The sequence below is a fragment of the Opisthorchis viverrini genome, assembly GCF_000715545.1.
Source record: "Opisthorchis viverrini unplaced genomic scaffold opera_v5_548, whole genome shotgun sequence".
NCBI classification, from domain to species: domain Eukaryota; kingdom Metazoa; phylum Platyhelminthes; class Trematoda; order Opisthorchiida; family Opisthorchiidae; genus Opisthorchis; species Opisthorchis viverrini.
In genome coordinates, this window is record NW_008752199.1 from 88,849 (window position 1) to 110,503 (window position 21,655).

Here is a 21,655-nt window from a genome sequence, read left to right on the forward strand (position 1 = left end):
AGATAATAACCACGCGGGAGAGCCACGTCCTGAGGTGACCCAGGATTTGAAATGGCGATTTTTTTACGTAGACGTTCTCTAATAGTGCCTAAAGGACTGATACGTGTCGGTGAAAGGCTACAGAATAGTTGTTTGTCTCAATCACGCAAACTTTCCACCATGCTCACTAGTCGAAAACCGGTGACCACCGCTTAACCGGACACTTCCGTGCGTTGAAAAAACACATTGGCCCGATGCATATTTTAGCTGTTATGCATCAGAAATTTTGGGTTACCAAAGGAGTGGCTGCAGTTTAAGGGCTTTCGACAGGCCTTTGTCATGTCAGGCAAGGCCGATGATGCGTGCGGAACAATTAGTATCATCCTAAGCAGCCTTTTTGTACGCGACAGACGACAGACTATGAAGCGATACGGGTGTAACTCCCTTTTGAGTACTCGTGCACTACACATGGAGATAACTCTCCTTATCGACTGACTCCTCTCTCATAGAACTTTCTCGTATGGTTGACCACTGCGATTCATCGGATAAATGTAATGATGAAGACAGTAACTTCATTGGGGCCAGGCCAGAACTTCGGCGATCGCTGTAATTGGAAAATCGCAATCCCCTTAACGAGGGGATGCTAGCCCAAAGGATCGATCTGGCCGCCGAGTGCTGAGTACGGTCTCCTGCGAGCATGTGTTGACTGACGAAACTTTTCCCGCTTTTCTCATTGACTTGAAGTGTTTTTCAACTAGCTAACCACTGGCACCCATCTACGACGATGCAGAATCACTAAATATGATGAGCCCGAGTTACTTGTAATTTTTACGGAAACGGTCAGATCAATCGGGAGACGGGAACGCCTGGAGTTAATCTGCCTCGCGTTTAGATGGATACTGTGACATACGTAGTGGTTTTGCTACCGGAAAGCTACGTTTCCAGGAGTGTGTGGCCAAGAATAAAAACAATAACGCTAGATTGTATATACAATAATAAAGAGGTCAGATGGATTAGGATCACTAACAATTGTTCTCCTTAAAATAGTTCGTCATTGGCCCAGGTTAGCGAATAAACAATAATCTGTTCATGGTTGTCCAGGGGTATTCTTATGAACAGTTCTCATTTGTGGATTCCGAAGATAGTCTGAAATGTTGTGATACCAGAGTTGGCACATGAGACTCGCGAATGACCTCTGCAAACGCGATCGAAATCGACAGAGTCGGAGCACGTGACCACGTTTGTATTGGGTGGAATTGTACAATTGCGCATTTCCTTTGTAGTTTTTCGTATTCAAACAAAAAACGGTTATGCAGTTGACGAGATACGTAATGTTATAAAGAAAGCGAAATAGAGATACAAAATACCACACATGCATCGGAGGTTTATTCTTGCGGCCATTTGAAGACAAGCACTTGCACACCCGACCTCTTATATCCCGGTAAAGGCTCACATGCTTGAGCTGTTCTTTATTAAGCAAGCCGGTATGCAGGACATATTCTGAGCGCAATCAACACAGAGAGGAAAAATTCCGCGTTTCGAAAAGTGCCCAATGTGGTACGTTTCGCACGGATGAGGAAATTGGACGGTTCACCGCATTTTGATTAAACTATCCCGCTGTTCTGCGAAATTTCCTATCATGACCACCCACGTTTTTTCTAGGCTTTCAGATTACCCTGACCATGCGTTATTTATTGGCACCTCTTAGCACGAGGCTCCCGCGTCTCTCCAGAATAGTCGCTCAAGTCCGACCCAAGGATGACGTCCACCTCACTTAAATTTATTCACAGGTACTTTCTACCACCGAAATAAGCGCATCTGTTCTGAACTCTGAACAAGTTTCGCTAATAACCCCCTGCTCAACGGAATGAACATGGTTTTCGTGACCCTTGTAGCTATCTATCGGCATTGGTGGCGGCAGCACAACCCGATACAGCCTTCACGCTCCGATATGGTGGAGAGAAGAAAAACGGATTTTCGGAACTGACGAAGTTGGAGTAGAAATGGTGCTTTGTTTTGTACTCTTTTTTGGACCCAGTAGGGAAAGTTCGACGCATTCGCTCTCATGTTTACCCATTCTCATCCATTATGGACCTCCACTGTTGCTTTCACTCCTTTTCAGCCTCGACGACGCACTGACTATTGGAATGGTTACTCTGCGGACCAGTTTTTTCGCTGAGCTGGACGATTTGATTACAAACATTTCATCACCAATTGGAGTGACCTCACCAGTGCGTTGGTAGTATGTGGTGGAGCGTGGCGTTTGATCGATGGCAGCCTGTGTGTTGTGACCATGTGACTCCTCGTTTTCCCGTGTAAGATAAAGTGGCACATCGTTTGTCACTTCTAGTCGTCCTGTGAACCTGTTCTTTCCTGTCATCTCGTTTTCAAACCGTCCAATACTTCCGACGTATCTTATCGCATCAAAATTTGACCTTAGTCATAGTTACGCGTTCGAAACTTTCAAATATTCATAATGCATGACTTCGTGAGCAGGGATGCACCTCAACCAGTAGGTGCTAAAGCAGGTGCATATAAATCAGGCGATATTCATTATAGAATGTCCAAAAAGATCGCACAACTCACAAAGGTGTGTTTGGACTACTAAAAATACTTAATGCTTATACTTCTTAGGTTATTTATATGCTCAATTGCAAAAAGGAAGATGTTGATATTTTAGTGAAAGAACTCCAAATGCTACATAAGGAAGAAATATTAGAACTACAGCGAGCAAGCGAAGTGAAGCTGAAAAAGTACAGGGCCTTCGCGAAAGAGAGCTATGAATCAAATTTAAAGCAATCTCAGTTGTCATCAAACATGGAAAGTCTGCAAGAAAAACTAAAAATGCAAAAAGAGGTATCTCACCAAAAACGTTTTTCACCCTCTGAGACCTGTCTATGATATAGCTAAGCTCTGTTAAAACAATATCGCACACGTCAATCCGCGTATCACGAACTTTTAAATTATATGATTCAGGTTTGGAAGCTCTAGCCCGAAAGAGGAGACATTCCACTGGGCAGGCACGAAGTGGAGCTACCAAGGCTTATATAAACTCCTTTACCCGACTGACGGCGCTCAACTCATAGTGAGCCGCGGACAGTGGAGGGAGATGAAACTACTCCGTTCCTAACCACAAAATCCCCAAAGGCCCTGAAACACCGCTGAAAATTATAAGACCCCGGGACCACAATGAGTGTATATCCAAACACTATGCGCGCTCATGAGAACATTCCACAGTTTGCGTCCTAAACTGTTCAGCCTATTCACATGGACGTTCATCTAACCAGCGATTTAGTGTGATTATCTCGGTTACTTCCACGTTCCGAAGACCAGGTGCATCAGCTACATATAGTATATGATTGGACTCTCCAATGTATCTTGAATGTGGGGATTATATTTGTGGGAACAGAGTTCAGCAAGTATGGGCAACTGGTTTCATAAAACTTTAATGATCTTAGGCTTGTGAACTGGATTTTAAGAAACTAATTAAGAACGGTTTTCGTACTTCTCTAGTGTAGAAATCGAGTATATCGGTACAACCAGACGAACTAAAAATTCACAATTCACTCATATTTTAAGTGACACGTGTGTATCCGAACTGATGTATATGTGCAGCATCTGGAATATTAAGACAAGAGAATAATGAATAGAGCAATGAACAGAGCATCAGTCATGTGCATTACCTTTGCCATGAGCGTGTGGCTGTTTAATGTTCAGTGGTGGTCTCGATCGAAATATTTCGGATCTTCCTGGATTAAAACTTTCGCCTCCTCTCAGTTAGTTTGTTTTTCAGAGATAACCTTTTGTTCGGATACAACAAGATCTTCTACAAATGATTCAGTAGTAGTTAAAACAGCGGGAGTACCGTTGACAGACCTCTGGTATGGAACTCAACCTGATCGATGTGTCGCCGGTGACAGGAGAGATCATACTGAGTTCAATACTAGATGTCAGTCTGCTGATGGCACTGCTGTTGTTTCAAATGCTAATGGATCATTTGTAGATCGCTTTGTTGTATCCAAACAAAACGTTACCTCTGAAGAACACATTAACTGAGAAGAAGCGGAAGTTTCCAATCCGAGAAGACCCGACAGATTATGACCAAGACCACCTCTGAACTATAAACAGCCACACGCCCATTCAATGTGTGGCAGAGTTGATGATGACTGATGCTACAAGAAAGAGTGCCAGGAAGATTTTTTCACGCAAGACAGATTCACAATGCACGTTTAAGATCGTTATATGGATGAAATATCCCGAGCTACTCCATTGATTTCCGTCTGAAAGCCACACAATCAATAAACTATGGTTTCCAACCGGATGTCCGGTGAACCAACTGCTGGCACCAAATGAATAAGGAGTCCAGGCGGTTTCCGGTTGGCAATCAGAATCAGAACAAAACCACTCACTGGTACGGTGATTTTGAGTCGGAAGCTCGTTCTCTTTCGGCGACTGCAGTTCAGGGAGCTTCTTAACTTCCAACATGATCCCAGCTCTAACACTGGGAACGTCTAGGCAAAGTGTGGATGTCCATCATTACACAGTCAAATATCTGTAGTTTTAATAGAGACATCGTCCTGTAATGGAAGAAAATTTAGGCTGATAGTCCAAGGAGCACCGCACAGCTGTGTATTATTATTGAGAATTGTCATCAGCAGTGTGCACCTCACAGTGCTTTGTGGAGTTTCAAAGTTTCAACATCCAGACATTTCAAGCACAATCGTCCGGGCACAAGTGGCTGATCGGTAGTGTAATAGGTTTGCACATAGGATAAGGCGTCACCTATCTTTTGGTCATGACGATCACATCAGTGCTCATGTGTTGACATGTAACGATTTCCTAGAGGCAAGATTTATTCCTCACATAGACGATTCTAATTCTTTGGGTTACTTATGAGTTGTTGTAGTGCGGTGAGAAATTTTAAAATTTGCGAAGGAGATCTCGTCCTGTAATTGAACACTATTTATCTGGAAAAGCTGTTTCATCCTCACTGAAAATCGCGCATATCTCACAAAATTCCAGAAAGTTCAGGATCCTAAGGATGCCACACCACACTGGACGTAAGTAGCTAAATCTCAAAAACCTTGCCCCGACCAACTAAATCGACCCGTCCGTATATCTCCTTTAAGCTTATCCTCTTCTCGTTCCTGTTTTCTGTAGGAACAGCCCAGCCCACAGTCCCGACGTTTTTGTCTTCCAACGCTGGTCCTTTATTTCTCAAAAGCAGTGCGTGCTCCGGTCAACCTGTCTTGTAGAACGTTTGTGGTGTTAGATTTGTTCTAGAAAGTGAAAAAAATGTTTGGAAGAGATTTAGGCGCTTATTGTGTATCTTTTAGCCTCACGCATGATCTAAACCCAGACGTTTTTATCGGCATTGTCGTTCGATTTTGAATTTATTATTATCTCCTTCGTTGCATGTAATAAATTTGTACAAAACTAGTAGAGGAAAAATGCCCGTTCTAAATATTCATTCGCCATGTACTTATGATAATTTACAAACAAATGTGGCACGCTAAGCGCTCCGATGGACAGATAAGGATGATGAGACGGGTTTTTTTTACAACTATTATACCGATTTGACTTCACATGTTTTTCATTACTTGTCTTTACGGCGGTTCAGACATCAAGCGTCGTCATAATTATAAGAGGCAACAACATCAGAGTTTATAGTGATAATTCCCAGTCGTGCGAGAACAAAGTTTATCTAATTATACTTAAAGTCTTAAACTGACTAGAGAAAAGAGTGTACGACGGAAAGACGTGAGGATTGTTCTGCACACACATGCTGTATGCGATAACACCACATCCAGACAGTGTAGATTAAAAGTGGCAACGCAAATTCAGTAGATTTTGGTGTGCTCCTGCAACTAGTGGCGTTTGTAGCCTAACAAAAGTTTTATTTCAACCTCATCCAAAAAGGTGATTTGCATTCACGGCGGAGGAACTCTCTATAGTAACGTGTCTTTGGGTCACGGCAAGAAAAACAAAGCATCTTTGCTAAGCATTCACCCAGCACGCAAAACCTCTAACCAGACCACCGGGTTTTCTGGCGCAGTATGTTTTTAGATGATGTAACACATCAAATAACACTGCTGACTTAGCTTGAAACACTTTTTAATGCATGTTACTTTTCTTAATAATTTAGTATTAAAACCAGGTTGACAAAATTGGAGCAAATGGAAGATATTTATTTTAATTTGGAAGAATATTAACAAAACAGAAAACGCAATCAAATGCAGGGCAATACTTGGATTCAGCAAAACGACGTCGGAAACAGTAGTATGGCAAACTCCGGTGCTCCGCCAAAAAGCCTTCATTATAGCGTCCGAAACTGCAGTATTCTGGTTAAGGGGGCCTCAACTTCAATATTGGCATGGCTTTCTTCACCTAAAAGCGTGTCGGTGATTTTATTTACCTTTATTAATCCATTTTTTACTTTTCCGCTTGAATAACAGAGCATTTTTTGTTGTTTTACACGTATCCACGTTTTTGGGTACAGAATTAAAGAAAACCGTGTTAGAAACAAATGACAAACGCTTTTTGGTGTACGGAGAAACGCGAAGCCATGAATGCCTACTAGTCTGACTTCTTTTAGACTGTGGAAGAGTAATTTTAGCGTTCCAAAGTCTTAAATCGGGTTGTTATACTTGCACAATTGTATTGTATTGTATTGTATTGTATTGTATTGTATTGTATTGTATTGTATTGTATTGTATTGTATTGTATTGTATTGTATTGTATTGTATTGTATTGTATTGTATTGTATTGTATTGTATTGTATTGTATTGTATTGTATTGTATTGTATTGTATTGTATTGTATTGTATTGTATTGTATTGTATTGTATTGTATTGTATTGTATTGTATTGTATTGTATTGTATTGTATTGTATTGTATTGTATTGTATTGTATTGTATTGTATTGTATTGTATTGTATTGTATTGTATTGTATTGTATTGTATTGTATTGTATTGTATTGTATTGTATTGTATTGTATTGTATTGTATTGTATTGTATTGTATTGTATTGTATTGTATTGTATTGTATTGTATTGTATTGTATTGTATTGTATTGTATTGTATTGTATTGTATTGTATTGTATTGTATTGTATTGTATTGTATTGTATTGTATTGTATTGTATTGTATTGTATTGTATTGTATTGTATTGTATTGTATTGTATTGTACTGTATTGTATTGTATTGTATATTTGTAGTATCCATATACATTTGGTGTGTAGTTTACGCACACGTATATGTATATTCACCTGGCATAACCATTGAAAATGTTAACCAGTTTTGTTGCATGTAAATTTCTGGGCTTATGTGGTTGATCCAGGCGAAAACCAGTAAGACAAGTAAGTGGGTGAATGAAAGGACGCGGGGAAATACACAGGAACAGAGAGACGGATGGGATTATACTTGAGGATACCGATATGTCTGGTATGGCAAAACTCAGCGAGTCTTCTTCAACAGCGAATAGGTTCAAGACTTATTTTAAAATGAACTTCTATTCAAAATGAATGGTAAATATCAGCGCTTTCACAAACTACTCCACATTCCAAGCTTCAAATAGAGAAAAGTACTCAACATACCACGCACTATGGGCAACCATACGGTACTACCTAACTCTAAAATATTCTACAGACACCCCGCATCTGAAACTAACAGTAAAAAGTGGAAATGATTTTCCAGACTTCTAAAGTAGTTGTCCTCTGGCAACAACCTGATTTAAACTGGTCTGCACTGAGTTAGGGAAAACATACAACTGTTGCGCAGTCTACAGTGCCATAGACGTCCACAACACGCGAAAATTTTATTGAAATTGTCGATTTGCGTAATAGAGGTCAATATCCCCAGATAGTGTTGTACCTTGTATCTGCTGCTCGTATCTGCTCCGGAAAAAAATCGTTTAAAACAATAATGTAGAGTATGTCTTTCTGTGGTAGGTTTTATTTTAAAATCTTTGAACAATTTAACTTGAGAAAGCTAAGCCACCGAGAGCCTTATCTGAAATACGTCTGCCGTATTACTGCACATTTCGGTCGCCGATAAAGAACGAGTAAGCGGAGACCGAGACATTGCCCGGACTTTCACGAGCGCTCCCCCTAGATGGTAGAAGCCTACCATTCCGTGGCATTCTCCAGTGCTAAATTCAGTCTTTGGGTTTCTAAGGGTTTGATTCTCACTTGAAAGTGGGTTTCAGGGTAGTACAATCTGTGTCGAAAACCTTTTAATGACAAATAAAATTCAGTGACCGAAGGCGTTAAATCCTTGACATCAGCGGTGTCATAATAAGGTGATGGCTATTGACGCACTTCCTCTGAGGTCACCAGATATTTTCTCTAAATCACTAACGCAAAGCCTCCTGTCATGAAACTTGGAACTTTCTGGTTCCACTTTTTGGACAGACTGTTGAGTGCAGAAGACTTCCAGTCTGAATTTCGTGACCACGATTAAGTCGGATACAACTGCTGAGCTTTCAGCTTCCGGCCACGTTTTTTTTGACCATTTTACAGCTTGAGGTGTTAACTTCTCAAGCGTGAATATCATTTTAACGTACTCTTACTCAGCTTTCATACCTTTTTTAAATAAACGACAACAAACAACGACCTAAAGTTTAGGTCGACGTCCAGTGACTATTGAATTGTCGAAACATTCTCCTTCCTGAGGTAAATTTCGGTTTTAAAACCAGAAGTTTGATTAACAGCTCATAATTTCCAGGTTTCCGGTTAAGTGCTCCAACAAAATTTGATACAATTCCGTCTGTACACATTTTGAATTTATCAGGTGGCCAGATATAAAGCTCATGGGTTAGTATTTAGACAGACATGCTTTAGCATTCCGGTGTCCAGTGTTAATGAGACAATAGACTCGTACATGGAGATGCTAGTTTGTATACATGGTCGTCTTTACTATGGAGGGTTGAATTTATCAGGTGGCCAGATATAAAGCTCATGGGTTAGTATTTAGACAGACATGCTTTAGCATTCCGGTGTCCAGTGTTAATGAGACAATAGACTCGTACATGGAGATGCTAGTTTGTATACATGGTCGTCTTTACTATGGAGGGGAATTTTAGTAGCTCAGGTAGCATAGATGGTCGATAGTTTGATTGCAATCGAACTGCCCAGCCCAAAGAACAAACCAACGGCCATGGGTGTCTTTATTTGAGTGTCAGCTTAGTCCTAGGGACTGATGGGTTAACAAGTGCTCTAAAGTGAAGCCTCTTGTCTTTTCAACAAGTTTCTTCTTTAAATTACATTTCCTTGTTTTTCCATGTTAAGATAACTAATCTAAAATAGAAGGCAGGCCTTCATCTCATCAACCCCAGAAGGCCATTTATCTTCCCTAAGTTTTATGAGTTTTGCCGAATCACTTTGTCAGTTTCAGAGTGAAAAAAAGTTTCAATCAGGGAGGAAATGAAACCAAACAAGATTTATTATTATTATACCGCTTTTATGGAAGTGTAACTGGCAAGCGGATACCGGGCTGGCCTAATGTACTAGTGCTAATGGAACCAAGAAGGTAAACAGTCGAAATGTGTTTCTTATTTAATCGCGGTCTGCTTTGCAAGTTTTAAAATTTGAGAAATCTATGGTTCAAAGATATAACGACAGTTATACCTGTCTTATTTTAGTTGTATGACACAAGACTTTTGGAAATGACGTTTGAACAAAAGAAAACGAAAGAGGCTGATGAGATCAAAATTCGGCCTCTTGAAAAATCGTTACAAGAAGCAACAACCGAGTTAGCTCTGTGTCAGTATAAACTTGAAGATGCAAATATGACGCTTAACTCACACAATTCTATCGCCATGGACACACTGCTGTTGGAAAATGACGGACTGAAGCTGAAACTTGAAGAGGCTGTGCGTGTGAACGAAGAGCTCATGCGAGAAAAAGAAGGTATGTTGCAAGTTTATGAAAACAGGAATTGCCAGAACACCTTCATGCAAGGTATGATCGGGTTTCTGAAAACCACACCGGGCGGAAGTTTCATTTTTGTGCGAAGCATCAATGATTATTAGGGATGAAGAACCCAACTGCTTTTTAATAATTAGAGAGTGTGCTTGGATGAATTTCAGCAGGTGGAAATGCTAAACTGCTTTGTTCATCGGATGAAACAATGAGACTCAAGAGATGATATGTTTCGTCCGGTCACCATCTCTTTTCATGAAAAAAGATATGTAAAAATACTTGATCTCAAGAGTGTGAATCCTTCTCCAAAAGGTAACATAGAAGTCGCGTAGCGGTGGTTGATTACTGTAATCAACATGATTGATACTATAGTCCCTTTCAGCTTCCGGCCACGTTTTTTTTGACCATTTTACAGCTTGAGGTGTTAACTTCTCAAGCGTGAATATCATTTTAACGTACTCTTACTCAGCTTTCATACCTTTTTTAAATAAACGACAACAAACAACGACCTAAAGTTTAGGTCGACGTCCAGTGACTATTGAATTGTCGAAACATTCTCCTTCCTGAGGTAAATTTCGGTTTTAAAACCAGAAGTTTGATTAACAGCTCATAATTTCCAGGTTTCCGGTTAAGTGCTCCAACAAAATTTGATACAATTCCGTCTGTACACATTTTGAATTTATCAGGTGGCCAGATATAAAGCTCATGGGTTAGTATTTAGACAGACATGCTTTAGCATTCCGGTGTCCAGTGTTAATGAGACAATAGACTCGTACATGGAGATGCTAGTTTGTATACATGGTCGTCTTTACTATGGAGGGGAATTTTAGTAGCTCAGGTAGCATAGATGGTCGATAGTTTGATTGCAATCGAACTGCCCAGCCCAAAGAACAAACCAACGGCCATGGGTGTCTTTATTTGAGTGTCAGCTTAGTCCTAGGGACTGATGGGTTAACAAGTGCTCTAAAGTGAAGCCTCTTGTCTTTTCAACAAGTTTCTTCTTTAAATTACATTTCCTTGTTTTTCCATGTTAAGATAACTAATCTAAAATAGAAGGCAGGCCTTCATCTCATCAACCCCAGAAGGCCATTTATCTTCCCTAAGTTTTATGAGTTTTGCCGAATCACTTTGTCAGTTTCAGAGTGAAAAAAAGTTTCAATCAGGGAGGAAATGAAACCAAACAAGATTTATTATTATTATACCGCTTTTATGGAAGTGTAACTGGCAAGCGGATACCGGGCTGGCCTAATGTACTAGTGCTAATGGAACCAAGAAGGTAAACAGTCGAAATGTGTTTCTTATTTAATCGCGGTCTGCTTTGCAAGTTTTAAAATTTGAGAAATCTATGGTTCAAAGATATAACGACAGTTATACCTGTCTTATTTTAGTTGTATGACACAAGACTTTTGGAAATGACGTTTGAACAAAAGAAAACGAAAGAGGCTGATGAGATCAAAATTCGGCCTCTTGAAAAATCGTTACAAGAAGCAACAACCGAGTTAGCTCTGTGTCAGTATAAACTTGAAGATGCAAATATGACGCTTAACTCACACAATTCTATCGCCATGGACACACTGCTGTTGGAAAATGACGGACTGAAGCTGAAACTTGAAGAGGCTGTGCGTGTGAACGAAGAGCTCATGCGAGAAAAAGAAGGTATGTTGCAAGTTTATGAAAACAGGAATTGCCAGAACACCTTCATGCAAGGTATGATCGGGTTTCTGAAAACCACACCGGGCGGAAGTTTCATTTTTGTGCGAAGCATCAATGATTATTAGGGATGAAGAACCCAACTGCTTTTTAATAATTAGAGAGTGTGCTTGGATGAATTTCAGCAGGTGGAAATGCTAAACTGCTTTGTTCATCGGATGAAACAATGAGACTCAAGAGATGATATGTTTCGTCCGGTCACCATCTCTTTTCATGAAAAAAGATATGTAAAAATACTTGATCTCAAGAGTGTGAATCCTTCTCCAAAAGGTAACATAGAAGTCGCGTAGCGGTGGTTGATTACTGTAATCAACATGATTGATACTATAGTCCTTGCTCTATTCTCTTGTTTTAATATTCCATATGCTATACGTAGACGCCAATTCGAATACATACGTGCGACTTGTTACGCTGCACTGAATTCTGGATTTCTAGTTCGTCTGGTTATACTGATGTACGTGCGGAACCTAATTCTCACAACTTCCCATTTTATCTCTTTAACGATCAATTTTCCGGTGTCAAGCTCCCCTAAAGTGACTACAAATCCCATTTGTTTGTCTGTTAATTTTCAGATTTTTTCACCTGTTGACTTTTTTGACAGCCATGCTGAACTATGGGTCCTTGGACATAAATGTGGTTATGTGGCCAGGTTGTGCAAATATGATTGCAAACGAGGTAAATTGACCGAAAATGTGGGTGGTAGTGCTCCAAACTAAGCGCTTTTTAAGAGGGTGGCAAAATAAGTCTGGTGATTTAGATATTGCCCAGACGTAAATGTCGTTCGAAGCTCGGTTCCATTAAATGGCAGTAAAATCTGATGAAAATTGTGTAATTTGACAGTATAGTATGATCAGGCGGCCCGTGCAATATAAAACCCTAATAGGGGACGTGGAAGCAGCTTCTTGCTCTGGTGACTACTTGCCAGAAGCAAACTTTTCTAGTATTTTACTATTTAAGACAATTAGGCGCACTCAAGTGTTATAGTTCCTCTTATCCACGGGCAGCGCAAGTTGGCATCATTCATGATTTAACTTCCAGCTGATTGTGTAGGAACCTACAGCCGGAAGGGCTTTATCTGGAGTGATCAATTGGTTGTGAATGTGACCAGTGATTAATTTTAAACTGCTTATCACGCCTCTTTCAACTCCAGATGAGCGCGTTTGAAAATCTTTTTTTTTTGAATACGTGACTATGTACGACCGACCAGTATCGTCAAAATGCTTGCATCTCATCACACGTTTCTTCGCTTTGTTTTAACTGAGTGAAAGAGGATCGATTGCTTATGTTAAGTTAGCTATTTTCGGCAACCAAAATGTCATACGGCTATATTTTACTGGGTGCTGTCAGCAGTCGTCCCAGAGTGGCTCTGCTTTTACCCAACTGTAACAATTGTAGAAAGTTTAACGTGGCGCGAACAGCACGACACGCAATTTATTTATCAGATGGCTGCCTGAATTCAAGTGGGTAACAAAGCTGTACAAGGTTACGAGTGCTGCACTCTATTAGCTAAGCTGCCCAAGGTTTATGGATTAAAAAGGATTCACTCACATTCTTATTTACTACCTGAATAACGAAAGCCCTGCTTTTAGTATTTTAGAAGTCAATTGAAAACAAAATATGAAAACGTTTGAAATATAGTGTATGTAAAATTGGGTTCACAGTAAGTTAGCTAAAACGATTAAGTAAATATCCTCTAGAAGAAATCCCAGCCATTAGCGAATCAGTTCGTCAGTTTTCCATGACGCGATTTGAATGTGCATTTCCATCCATTTTCTCTCAAAGCTAGCAAGTTATATTGATTATTTCCATCATATGGAAAATTTTTATGCATTTTTTTCAAAGAAAACAAGAACCAAGTAAGTGCAACTTATGCGGAGACCATCAATCGTCTTTCAAACGAACTGAAATCCAAGGATGACGTGTTGGCTCACAAAGACGTCTTGATCAATACTCTCGGGGAGCAGGCCAAGGTAGTCACACATGATTTGATGCAGTTGAAGAAGACTTTTGAAAATCATTTGCACGAGATGAAGGAGAAAACCGAAGCTGATGTGACCAAGAAATGGCAAACAATTTTGAGTGAAGAGAAAGAAATGTATGAGGCGCGCGTGCAGAAGCTGGAAAGTGTGTATGAACAAGCTCTGGAAAATTTGAAAGTCGAGATTTCTAGGCTGACAGATCTTGTGAATGAGGTGAGTTGCCCACCTATGGCTATGGTGGACAACCCCCCAGATATATCGCATGTTAACAGGAATTCATCCTTCTATATTGATGCACAGTTATAACCATGCCTTGGAATAATAACAACGAGATTGTTATCAGGCAGCCGACGATGCATCTAAGAGCTGCCATTTTGAATGGTACTATTTGAAAATCGCCCTTATTTCTGGTAGAAAAAGCCTTAGCAGTAATAGTTTGTGTGTAGCTAAGGAAGCCGTCCTGTTTTTTCCGAATAAAATCGTAACCAGCTTTTAGCTGGAAGTATCATGAGAGTTGGAGAAGGGACTATTAGTGAGAGGCTCTAATCTTCCGGAGTAAACAAGGTGCCCTGATAACCGTAGTAAACCACTATGTGGTGCCAGACAGATAGGAAAAGTAGCTGAACCAACCAAAATACACGCCACACCTTGCATAACGCTCACAAACCAATGATAAGTCGAATAAGACTTGAAAGAGCTGAAGGATTATTTGTTAGGTTGGGACGGAAGTCGATACGCAGTACGCAAAATTCACTTTTGAACACGGGTGCTCACACGTAACATGCAACAGCATGAAATCTAGTGCAAAATAAATGACGTCCAGGGTGGGAATGGAGACAGTATCACCTTAATCCCCTAATGAGTAAAATCTGATGAGTCCATCACAGCTTCTAATGTCCTGCAACATTACAGAAGGATTCAGTGGTTGGTAAAACAGTCCATCTGTCTGTTTTAGTTGTCCCCTGTCAGAGTGGCACCGTGCCCAAAAAAAGAAGTGCGTATTTGCTGATCGAAACTGAGTCAGTGACCAGGTATTGTACCGGAAAACGAGGATTGCTGGTGCAGACAGCGAGCTACTGAACTCAATTAAAAAGAAACGGCTGCTACAGGATGTTTGGTAACATCGCAGACACAGCGTGCACAACAATCAACTTAGATTTTAGTTGGTTTAGGCCAACGTCACAAACCTAGGAGGTTGTTTCGTAACAACCAAATTTTTAATTTACAGCACTACTCTATACTTGAAAAATCACTCGGAGCGTGGTGTCGAAGAGATTTCTTTTATTATGAAGTATTTCGCACCGTTGATCAGCAAATAATGACTAGAAAACCTGAAGTGTGGGAAACTGGAGGCCTTGTTTTCGGTAAGCTCGACAAAAGCATGACAAATTCGTTTCCGATTACAACGATAATAGCCTTTCGGTGCAACCGATATACGGTACTACCCCTTGTTAGTATGTGGGTACAAAAGTATGATACTTCGAGATATCATTTAACTATTGAAGGGCATACATGCAAAGTTAATTAAAACTCCACGGGAATCCACATGCGGTCTATGAAATGGGCAGAAAGTGATACGTAAAAGAACGGATCTACCGGGAAAAGTTAATGGTGTGTTGTCGGTGAAATTCAATTAATCTTTCCAAAACGCTGTGCGAATCATTTCCTGATATTATTATCATATCACTAGTGCATTTTGTCTTAGAAGATGTATCTATTCTTCCGATTCTTTGGAACATTGTTCTACTTTGATATAGCGAATTGATGCCTCAGTTTTTCTCAAGGAATTTGGCCAAAGTTTATAACAAACCAACGGCAAAGCAAATGCAACCGGGTGATCTTGGTTGCGAAAGATCGCTAAACTGTAGTCCGCGCTTCCTCATTTGGTCGCTTTTAAGTAAATTTAAAAAAAATATGGCTAGTTGTGTTTACTAGAACGAATGGAATGGAATGTGAAAAAAGGGTAGTCTCTTTTTGTAACTGTAATTAATGAAGTAAAGCTTGGTTAGCCAGAATTAGGAGGAAATCAGTCAAAGAAGATAAAACAGAAGCCTTGAGCTTTATTTCTGTCTTAGACACACATCAATAGCAATTAGTTTAACTAAAAAGCCGTTTCTCTTAGTGAAACTTCATTAACTTGTGCAAATTTGGTTGTGACAAACTTAGTAAAACCACAAAACTAGAGAAGGGGGCAACGCAGACGTATTTGGAGCATGGGTGCGTAAGTCACTATCGCAAATGCGCCCAGGTCTGGTTCTTTCTCTGCGAAAACACTCGTGAATCAACAAAGCACAAGTATATATAATCCCTATGCCGTCACATCGGTCATCCTCAGACAGATGTCCCTACTAAACGCTAGCTCAATATAACTACTGTTTGTTTGGCGACTGTCTGTTACTGCGTTCTCAAATGGTGCTACGTGTTCTTCAGAGGTCTTCGGCAATTCCAAAGGTGAACATAAATGCAATTTAGGGTGGTGCCTCCGGGTGATATGTTAGGTCATTTTAAGCATTCTTGCACTGATCCTATTACCATCACCTCCAAATCCGGTATGTAGTATATGTGTGGTTTTGTTAATTTTTGTCTCGCCTTTTTTTATTGCCTTGATTTTTATTGAGGTGTCACATGCTTACTGATACGCTACACATCAGTGTTAAGCTAGATAGCAGACAAGCAAAACATGGATAAAACACGTCCGCAATTACGGCTAATTGTGTTCTAGCTCTGAACTATATACAATATTTTAACTGTTTGTAGCTTGAGAGCGGAGTCTTTCTATTCAGCAACCAATCCCTGCTCTCAGAAGGCTCTCAGAAGGAGCGGTTTCTTAAAAAACGATAACCAATTCGGCAGTGTGAATGCCTCTTTTGTTGGACGCTGAAACTGATCGGTGATCTGAATCTTGTAATTGCTTATTTTACGGTTGATAGAAAGCATTTTGTCAATATCCACCCAAAACTGGAGCAGAAACAGCCCCGGCAAATAGTCACGAAAGCCCTGAATAAGGTACAGACGTATGTTAGGAATTATCAGCTTTTTGAGGAAAATAAAGAACAGAGCTTGATAGTTATGCTATCAGAGTGTGTTGGGTCATCAGGATGACTTTTAGTAGTAGCTTAGAAAAAAATTGCTTTGCAAAAATAACTGATAATTTTGGTAGCCAGAAAATGCTGGCCATCATAATAGAGTAGGGAAAAAGCTTCTGTACATTTCCGATACCTACAAAAGGTAACGCTGGGACGCAAGAATAATTTGATAAAGGTACAGTAATACTAGCAGTATTGACAAACGTGATCTTACATGACGGAACGACCTTTACTCTTTACATTCTTTTCAAAAGGATGGTTCGTTACTGGAGTATCCGGAACAGGCTGGTAGACAGTTTAGTCGGTTGCGGTTAAATGAGAATAAGTTGAGAAAAGCTTCCCAGTGGGTTTCAAGCGTGTGTCACGCTACATGACTGGGAAGGGTGCCCATTATCTGCACAATGCTCTCAGCTGCAAAACCTCTACAAGTGCAGTAAAACTATCTGTGCCAAAATGTCGTATTTTGTTGCGAATGAGCTCAAACCGAAAACCGTTTTAATCTACCATTTTATTTTTGCACCTTACCAAATTTCATTGTTCACTGAAGCAACCATGCCTCTGGCTGAAAAGTCATGTGGGATGATTTCCCAGCATCACTGAGACCCCGGGATGACTAAATGGGGCTCAAAAATTTGGACTGGTACTCTCGACTCAATTGCCCGATTGCTTCAGTCCATCAGAGACAAGTCATAACTTTCGAAAATTCAATTCCATTGTGCGAATACTGAGCGCCGACTGGGAAGTCCTGACTGGCGGGTCAATCGATCGTCACAACCAGGACAGTTACTGGGTTTTCGTTCGATGAGTCGGGCACACCAATCACATCACTCAAGCGTGAACACATTCGCCTGTTCAGACGCGTCCAACGTGCGTTGGTAGAGTAGTGGTTACACCTCGCCTCGCATGTCAGGTTTTCGGGATTTAAATCCCGGCACGACCACTGGATACGCACTGCTGATGAGCTCCTCAAGAGCGAGATTCGAGTCCACTGTTCTCCTTTGGTGTGGACTCACCGGAATAATTACGCTAGAACAGGAGGACGGCTGTTCAAAGGAGAGTAGTGTGACTATGAATAAATGAGAATAGTCGACTTCACTGCATCATTACAGACGGAGAATCCCGGTATTGTCACTGTCTTCAAAGTTAATACTGACTGGCGCGGAAAAAAAAGCGGTTTCTCCTTAAGTGGCTATTCACGAAGGTGCTGGTGGTGATGGACTTCACCATCAGCTTGAAGTTCACAACAAGGATACAACTGTCAACGTTGATACACATAGTCCTTTGCATAAATATCAACGTTAACAACCACCAAGAGAATGTTCTTTGTACTGTGAAAACTTTCTTACGAACCAGATCTTTGCCCTGCTGTACTGTGTGCTCTTTTACGTGGGGTTGTTCAGCTGCCTCACATTTATGGGTAAATGTAGTTTTGCTTGTCCCCACTTATCAGGTAATCATTTCGCTCCCTTAAAGGGTTTATGAATCATCGTAGCCCCTCAACGAAGGCCAATTTCTCCAAATGCTGTGTAACTGTGCTGCAGCTATCTTCACTTCATGAGTGGTCCCTATTCCAGGGGAAACTGAATGTTGCAAACGCAAATCGTACCACTGAAACTTTGAAGTCTGACCAGAAAAGTGAAAAACGCACTAAACTGTCCCAATAAAACATCAGTTTCCATGAGCATCCTGCTGATTTTTTTGTAAACTTTCATGGTATTCTAGGCTGGGATGAGCCTAACCGATTAATCATTTTCATTTTTCCTAGTGAAACAGGAATCTCGAATTTGTGTGATAGATGCAGCTGCCACATAATTAGATCATACAGCCTAAGTGAATGACTGTTACCCCAGCATGGTAGCAGAATGTCTAAATTATTTCAGTACAACCCAAGTTTTGTTCTGAAACGCTCGTCACAATACCAAGTTACCATGTATTTTGAAAATCAGAGAGGCTCGACCTCTACACCCACTTAGTTAGTGAGCAGAGAGACATCGAAGAAGTCATCAAATGGTATTGACAACTTGAGATTCCTGCAGTGATGGCCATGAATTTGTAAAGAACAGCAAGTCAGTGAATCGCGGTCACTAGTTTAGTTCCCATGTCTCCCTCGCGATATACTGACGTGAGAGTTTGGTGAACAGCTATAGCAATTTTAATCCAGTCATCTGACATAAGCATTCCTCTTAGTTTCGCTTCATTACCCTCTTCCATGCGCTATCAAAATACCTAGCCATTTTCTCTCATTCACCCAAGCCCATCACATCTTTGAAGTGCTCCACCAAACTGTGGCGGTTTAATATGGAGGTGGCTTATAAGGGGTAACTGTAAGTTCCGCAGTATTTAAGAATAATCTGCCACAGCATAGTGAGCAGTCTCTTGAAAAAAGTTTGCCTGGACGTAATTCGTGAGAACCGTCTTCCTCCGTACTTAATGGCGGAAATATTACATGCAGTGCCAAGTTGAAACTATCCAGCACCATTAAATATAGAATATTTAAACAAGCTGCCTCCGATGTTAATTAAATTCCAACAGCAGTGTTGGAAATTTTCATAAACCTTCAATGTCATTCGTGGACGCAGTCATATTTTGCCTGACGAACACTTTTCACAACAGTCTTCCACATGCTTCACCTCGATTTCTTACACTTTAGGAACAAGAGAAAAACTTGCAGTCAGAGGAAGCTCACCGAGAAAGCATTTCCAAAGCGAACAAGGAACTGACAGTGTTAATCCATGAGACAGAAAATATAAAAGCACGAATGACGGAGGAGCATCGACTTCAAATCGCGGTTTGTTAATATTAGTTTTCTGTGGTATAACATATTTTGACTGTGTACTTTAATGTATGGTTGCCAGAAGAATAGGCACCCTAGCACTCGAAGAATGTGAGTTTTGGGCAGCACGAAAGGATACCAATTTGAGTATTTTTGTCAGAAATTAATCACTTTGAGAGAACAAAGTGATATAATAAGACTATAGTTGTTAAGTTGGATCATTCGCATGAATTTGCGACTCAACGTCATTCCATATCCGCCTTACTAGAACATAATTACAGAAATTCAATTCCAGCTTGAGTTTTTATCCTTAGTCTTTAAGGTGAAGCGTTGTAGTGAGCATTAACGGTAAACTGTCCTAATTATTATGCATTGTACCGTATTCTGTGGAAAACTATGTGTTGATGAATAGAGACTCAATTTCTAGCTGGCTAGACGTCACTGGACAACAAACTTGAATGCTCATGAGACAGTAATAAACTGAGTGGAGTTACCAACACATTCTTACTTGCCAAATGCTCCAGGTAGCATATCGAGATATGATTATTTCACTTTTTTATAAACCGTCAAGCCCGTGAATCAGCTTACACTGAGCAGAAGTCATCCCATTTCTTCAATACATATTTGCCACTCATGAAGGTAGTGTACGCAAATTCACTATGGTAGAAACTCTTGGGTTGTACTCAGATATATTCATTCAGGGATGGCCCTTGTGACGGAACTGAATCAGTGCCACTTGCGTCAATCAAAAGAAATTTCGTTACCATCCGGTACTTCTCACAATGTTTGTCAATACTTGGGTCTTCTAAATTAACTGTTTTTTTCTGGTACTTTTGTGTGTACTGTGATTCATACCAGTGGGGGTGTGACTAAATTAATCCTTTTAAAGAGGTGATTCGTTTCGCGAAAAGTAACTGCCACTCTTACTTACAAGTTTGTTGTAAAGGATGCTTATTGTTTTTTAGATTTTGAAAAACCGTTTCCGTTTTTGTCTCCACCTTTAACGATTTGGCAACCTTGATCTCTAGGTATGCCTATTTTGAAGAACTCATTTTTCATCGATCCATATGTCCTGATGTTCAGTAGATCACCACTGTGCCCTTTTCAATGCACCTCGCGATTTGCCAAAATTTACGCAAATAGTATTTGTGAATCCTTTTTACCGCCGTGCTCTTCAATCAGTGTCAGCGATACGCACTTGGATAACCTAATAAGGATGCTTTCATTATCTTTCTAAGAAGCCAATAGTCGGGATAATCTATCGACACCCTCTCAGCATCTGGGAGGCTGTCTGAATGGCTGATTTGTGGAAGTTCTGTATGTGGACTGCAGCTGAGATTTGCTGTTGGTTATTTGATTTTCATCACATATATATAGTGAGTAGCTGGCACCCAAATCGAACTTTTTAATCCACAGTAGTCAAAGCGCGGGGCGGCTGCACATAGCAAGAGTGCCACGGACGGTACAGACTGAGCCGAAGTAATGCTGCACGCAAGCTCATTGAGCTGATGTGGACACAAGGGAATAACAATTAAAGGCTAATGTACAGAAGCCTTCTGCAAACCATCAGCTAGCCTAAACATGACGGAATAACGGCATGATGGTGCCGGTACTAGTTACGCGCTTATCATTGAGGTACCGCTGTCATCCGTGTATTCCACTGAATAACAGAGGAATACATACATTAATGTGGATACAGCACAGATACATATGGGGGGCTGCATCCGCCTGTCACAGCAAAGTCAGCCAAAATGCCGCAGCCACACAATAGATAATAACATGTAGGTTGCTCTGGTCTGCACGAAAAATTCAGACGCAGAGCTTACGAAAAACGGTTTGGTCAGTGCTGATTAAATGTGTTCTGGACCCGCACATAAGGCTAGTCAGTGGTCGCTGTTATTCAGCTTGGTCTGTACAGCCTTGGTTACAGAGAGCTACTTCTAAAACCGTTTCACGTTCAACATTCCGGAATTACCAGGGTGCTGGGGTGGGTCATCTGCGAATTTGAATTAGAATATTCATATATAAAATACGCCAAACAGAACTAAAAACAGTATTCAGTAATATATTGCAATGAATGCAAAGTAAATCTGCGTTAGCAACGACAACAAATGAGCAAGCCGGCAATCTACCACAGCAGCGTTTACTGACGAACTCCTCAAGCCTCTTCTAGGCTTTGGCGGTGGTGACGGACATGTATATATATATGTT

At 40.5% G+C, this 21,655-nt stretch overlaps 2 protein-coding genes across 2 annotated transcripts in view; both read left to right on the forward strand.

Moving 5' to 3' along the window:
- Nucleotides 1-2,455: 2,455 nt before the first annotated feature.
- T265_11629 (hypothetical protein) lies at nucleotides 2,456-4,035 on the forward strand (the record flags this gene model as incomplete). The annotated part of the gene is made up of 3 exons (XM_009178333.1): nucleotides 2,456-2,569; nucleotides 2,614-2,851; nucleotides 3,773-4,035. 3 exons carry the CDS (start codon nucleotides 2,456-2,458, stop codon nucleotides 4,033-4,035), a joined length of 615 nt encoding a protein of 204 aa, XP_009176597.1.
- A 3,624-nt stretch (nucleotides 4,036-7,659) lies between these two features.
- The window catches only part of T265_11630 (hypothetical protein), a gene marked incomplete at both ends in the record, with an annotated part of 42,057 nt that continues 28,061 nt past the window's right edge, over nucleotides 7,660-21,655 (forward strand). Inside the window, 5 exons of the mRNA XM_009178334.1 lie at nucleotides 7,660-7,680; nucleotides 9,617-9,895; nucleotides 11,285-11,552; nucleotides 13,449-13,798; nucleotides 19,322-19,459. Of these exons, the coding sequence (XP_009176598.1) occupies nucleotides 7,660-7,680; nucleotides 9,617-9,895; nucleotides 11,285-11,552; nucleotides 13,449-13,798; nucleotides 19,322-19,459 (1,056 nt within the window). The remainder of the gene's footprint in view (nucleotides 7,681-9,616; nucleotides 9,896-11,284; nucleotides 11,553-13,448; nucleotides 13,799-19,321; nucleotides 19,460-21,655) is intronic.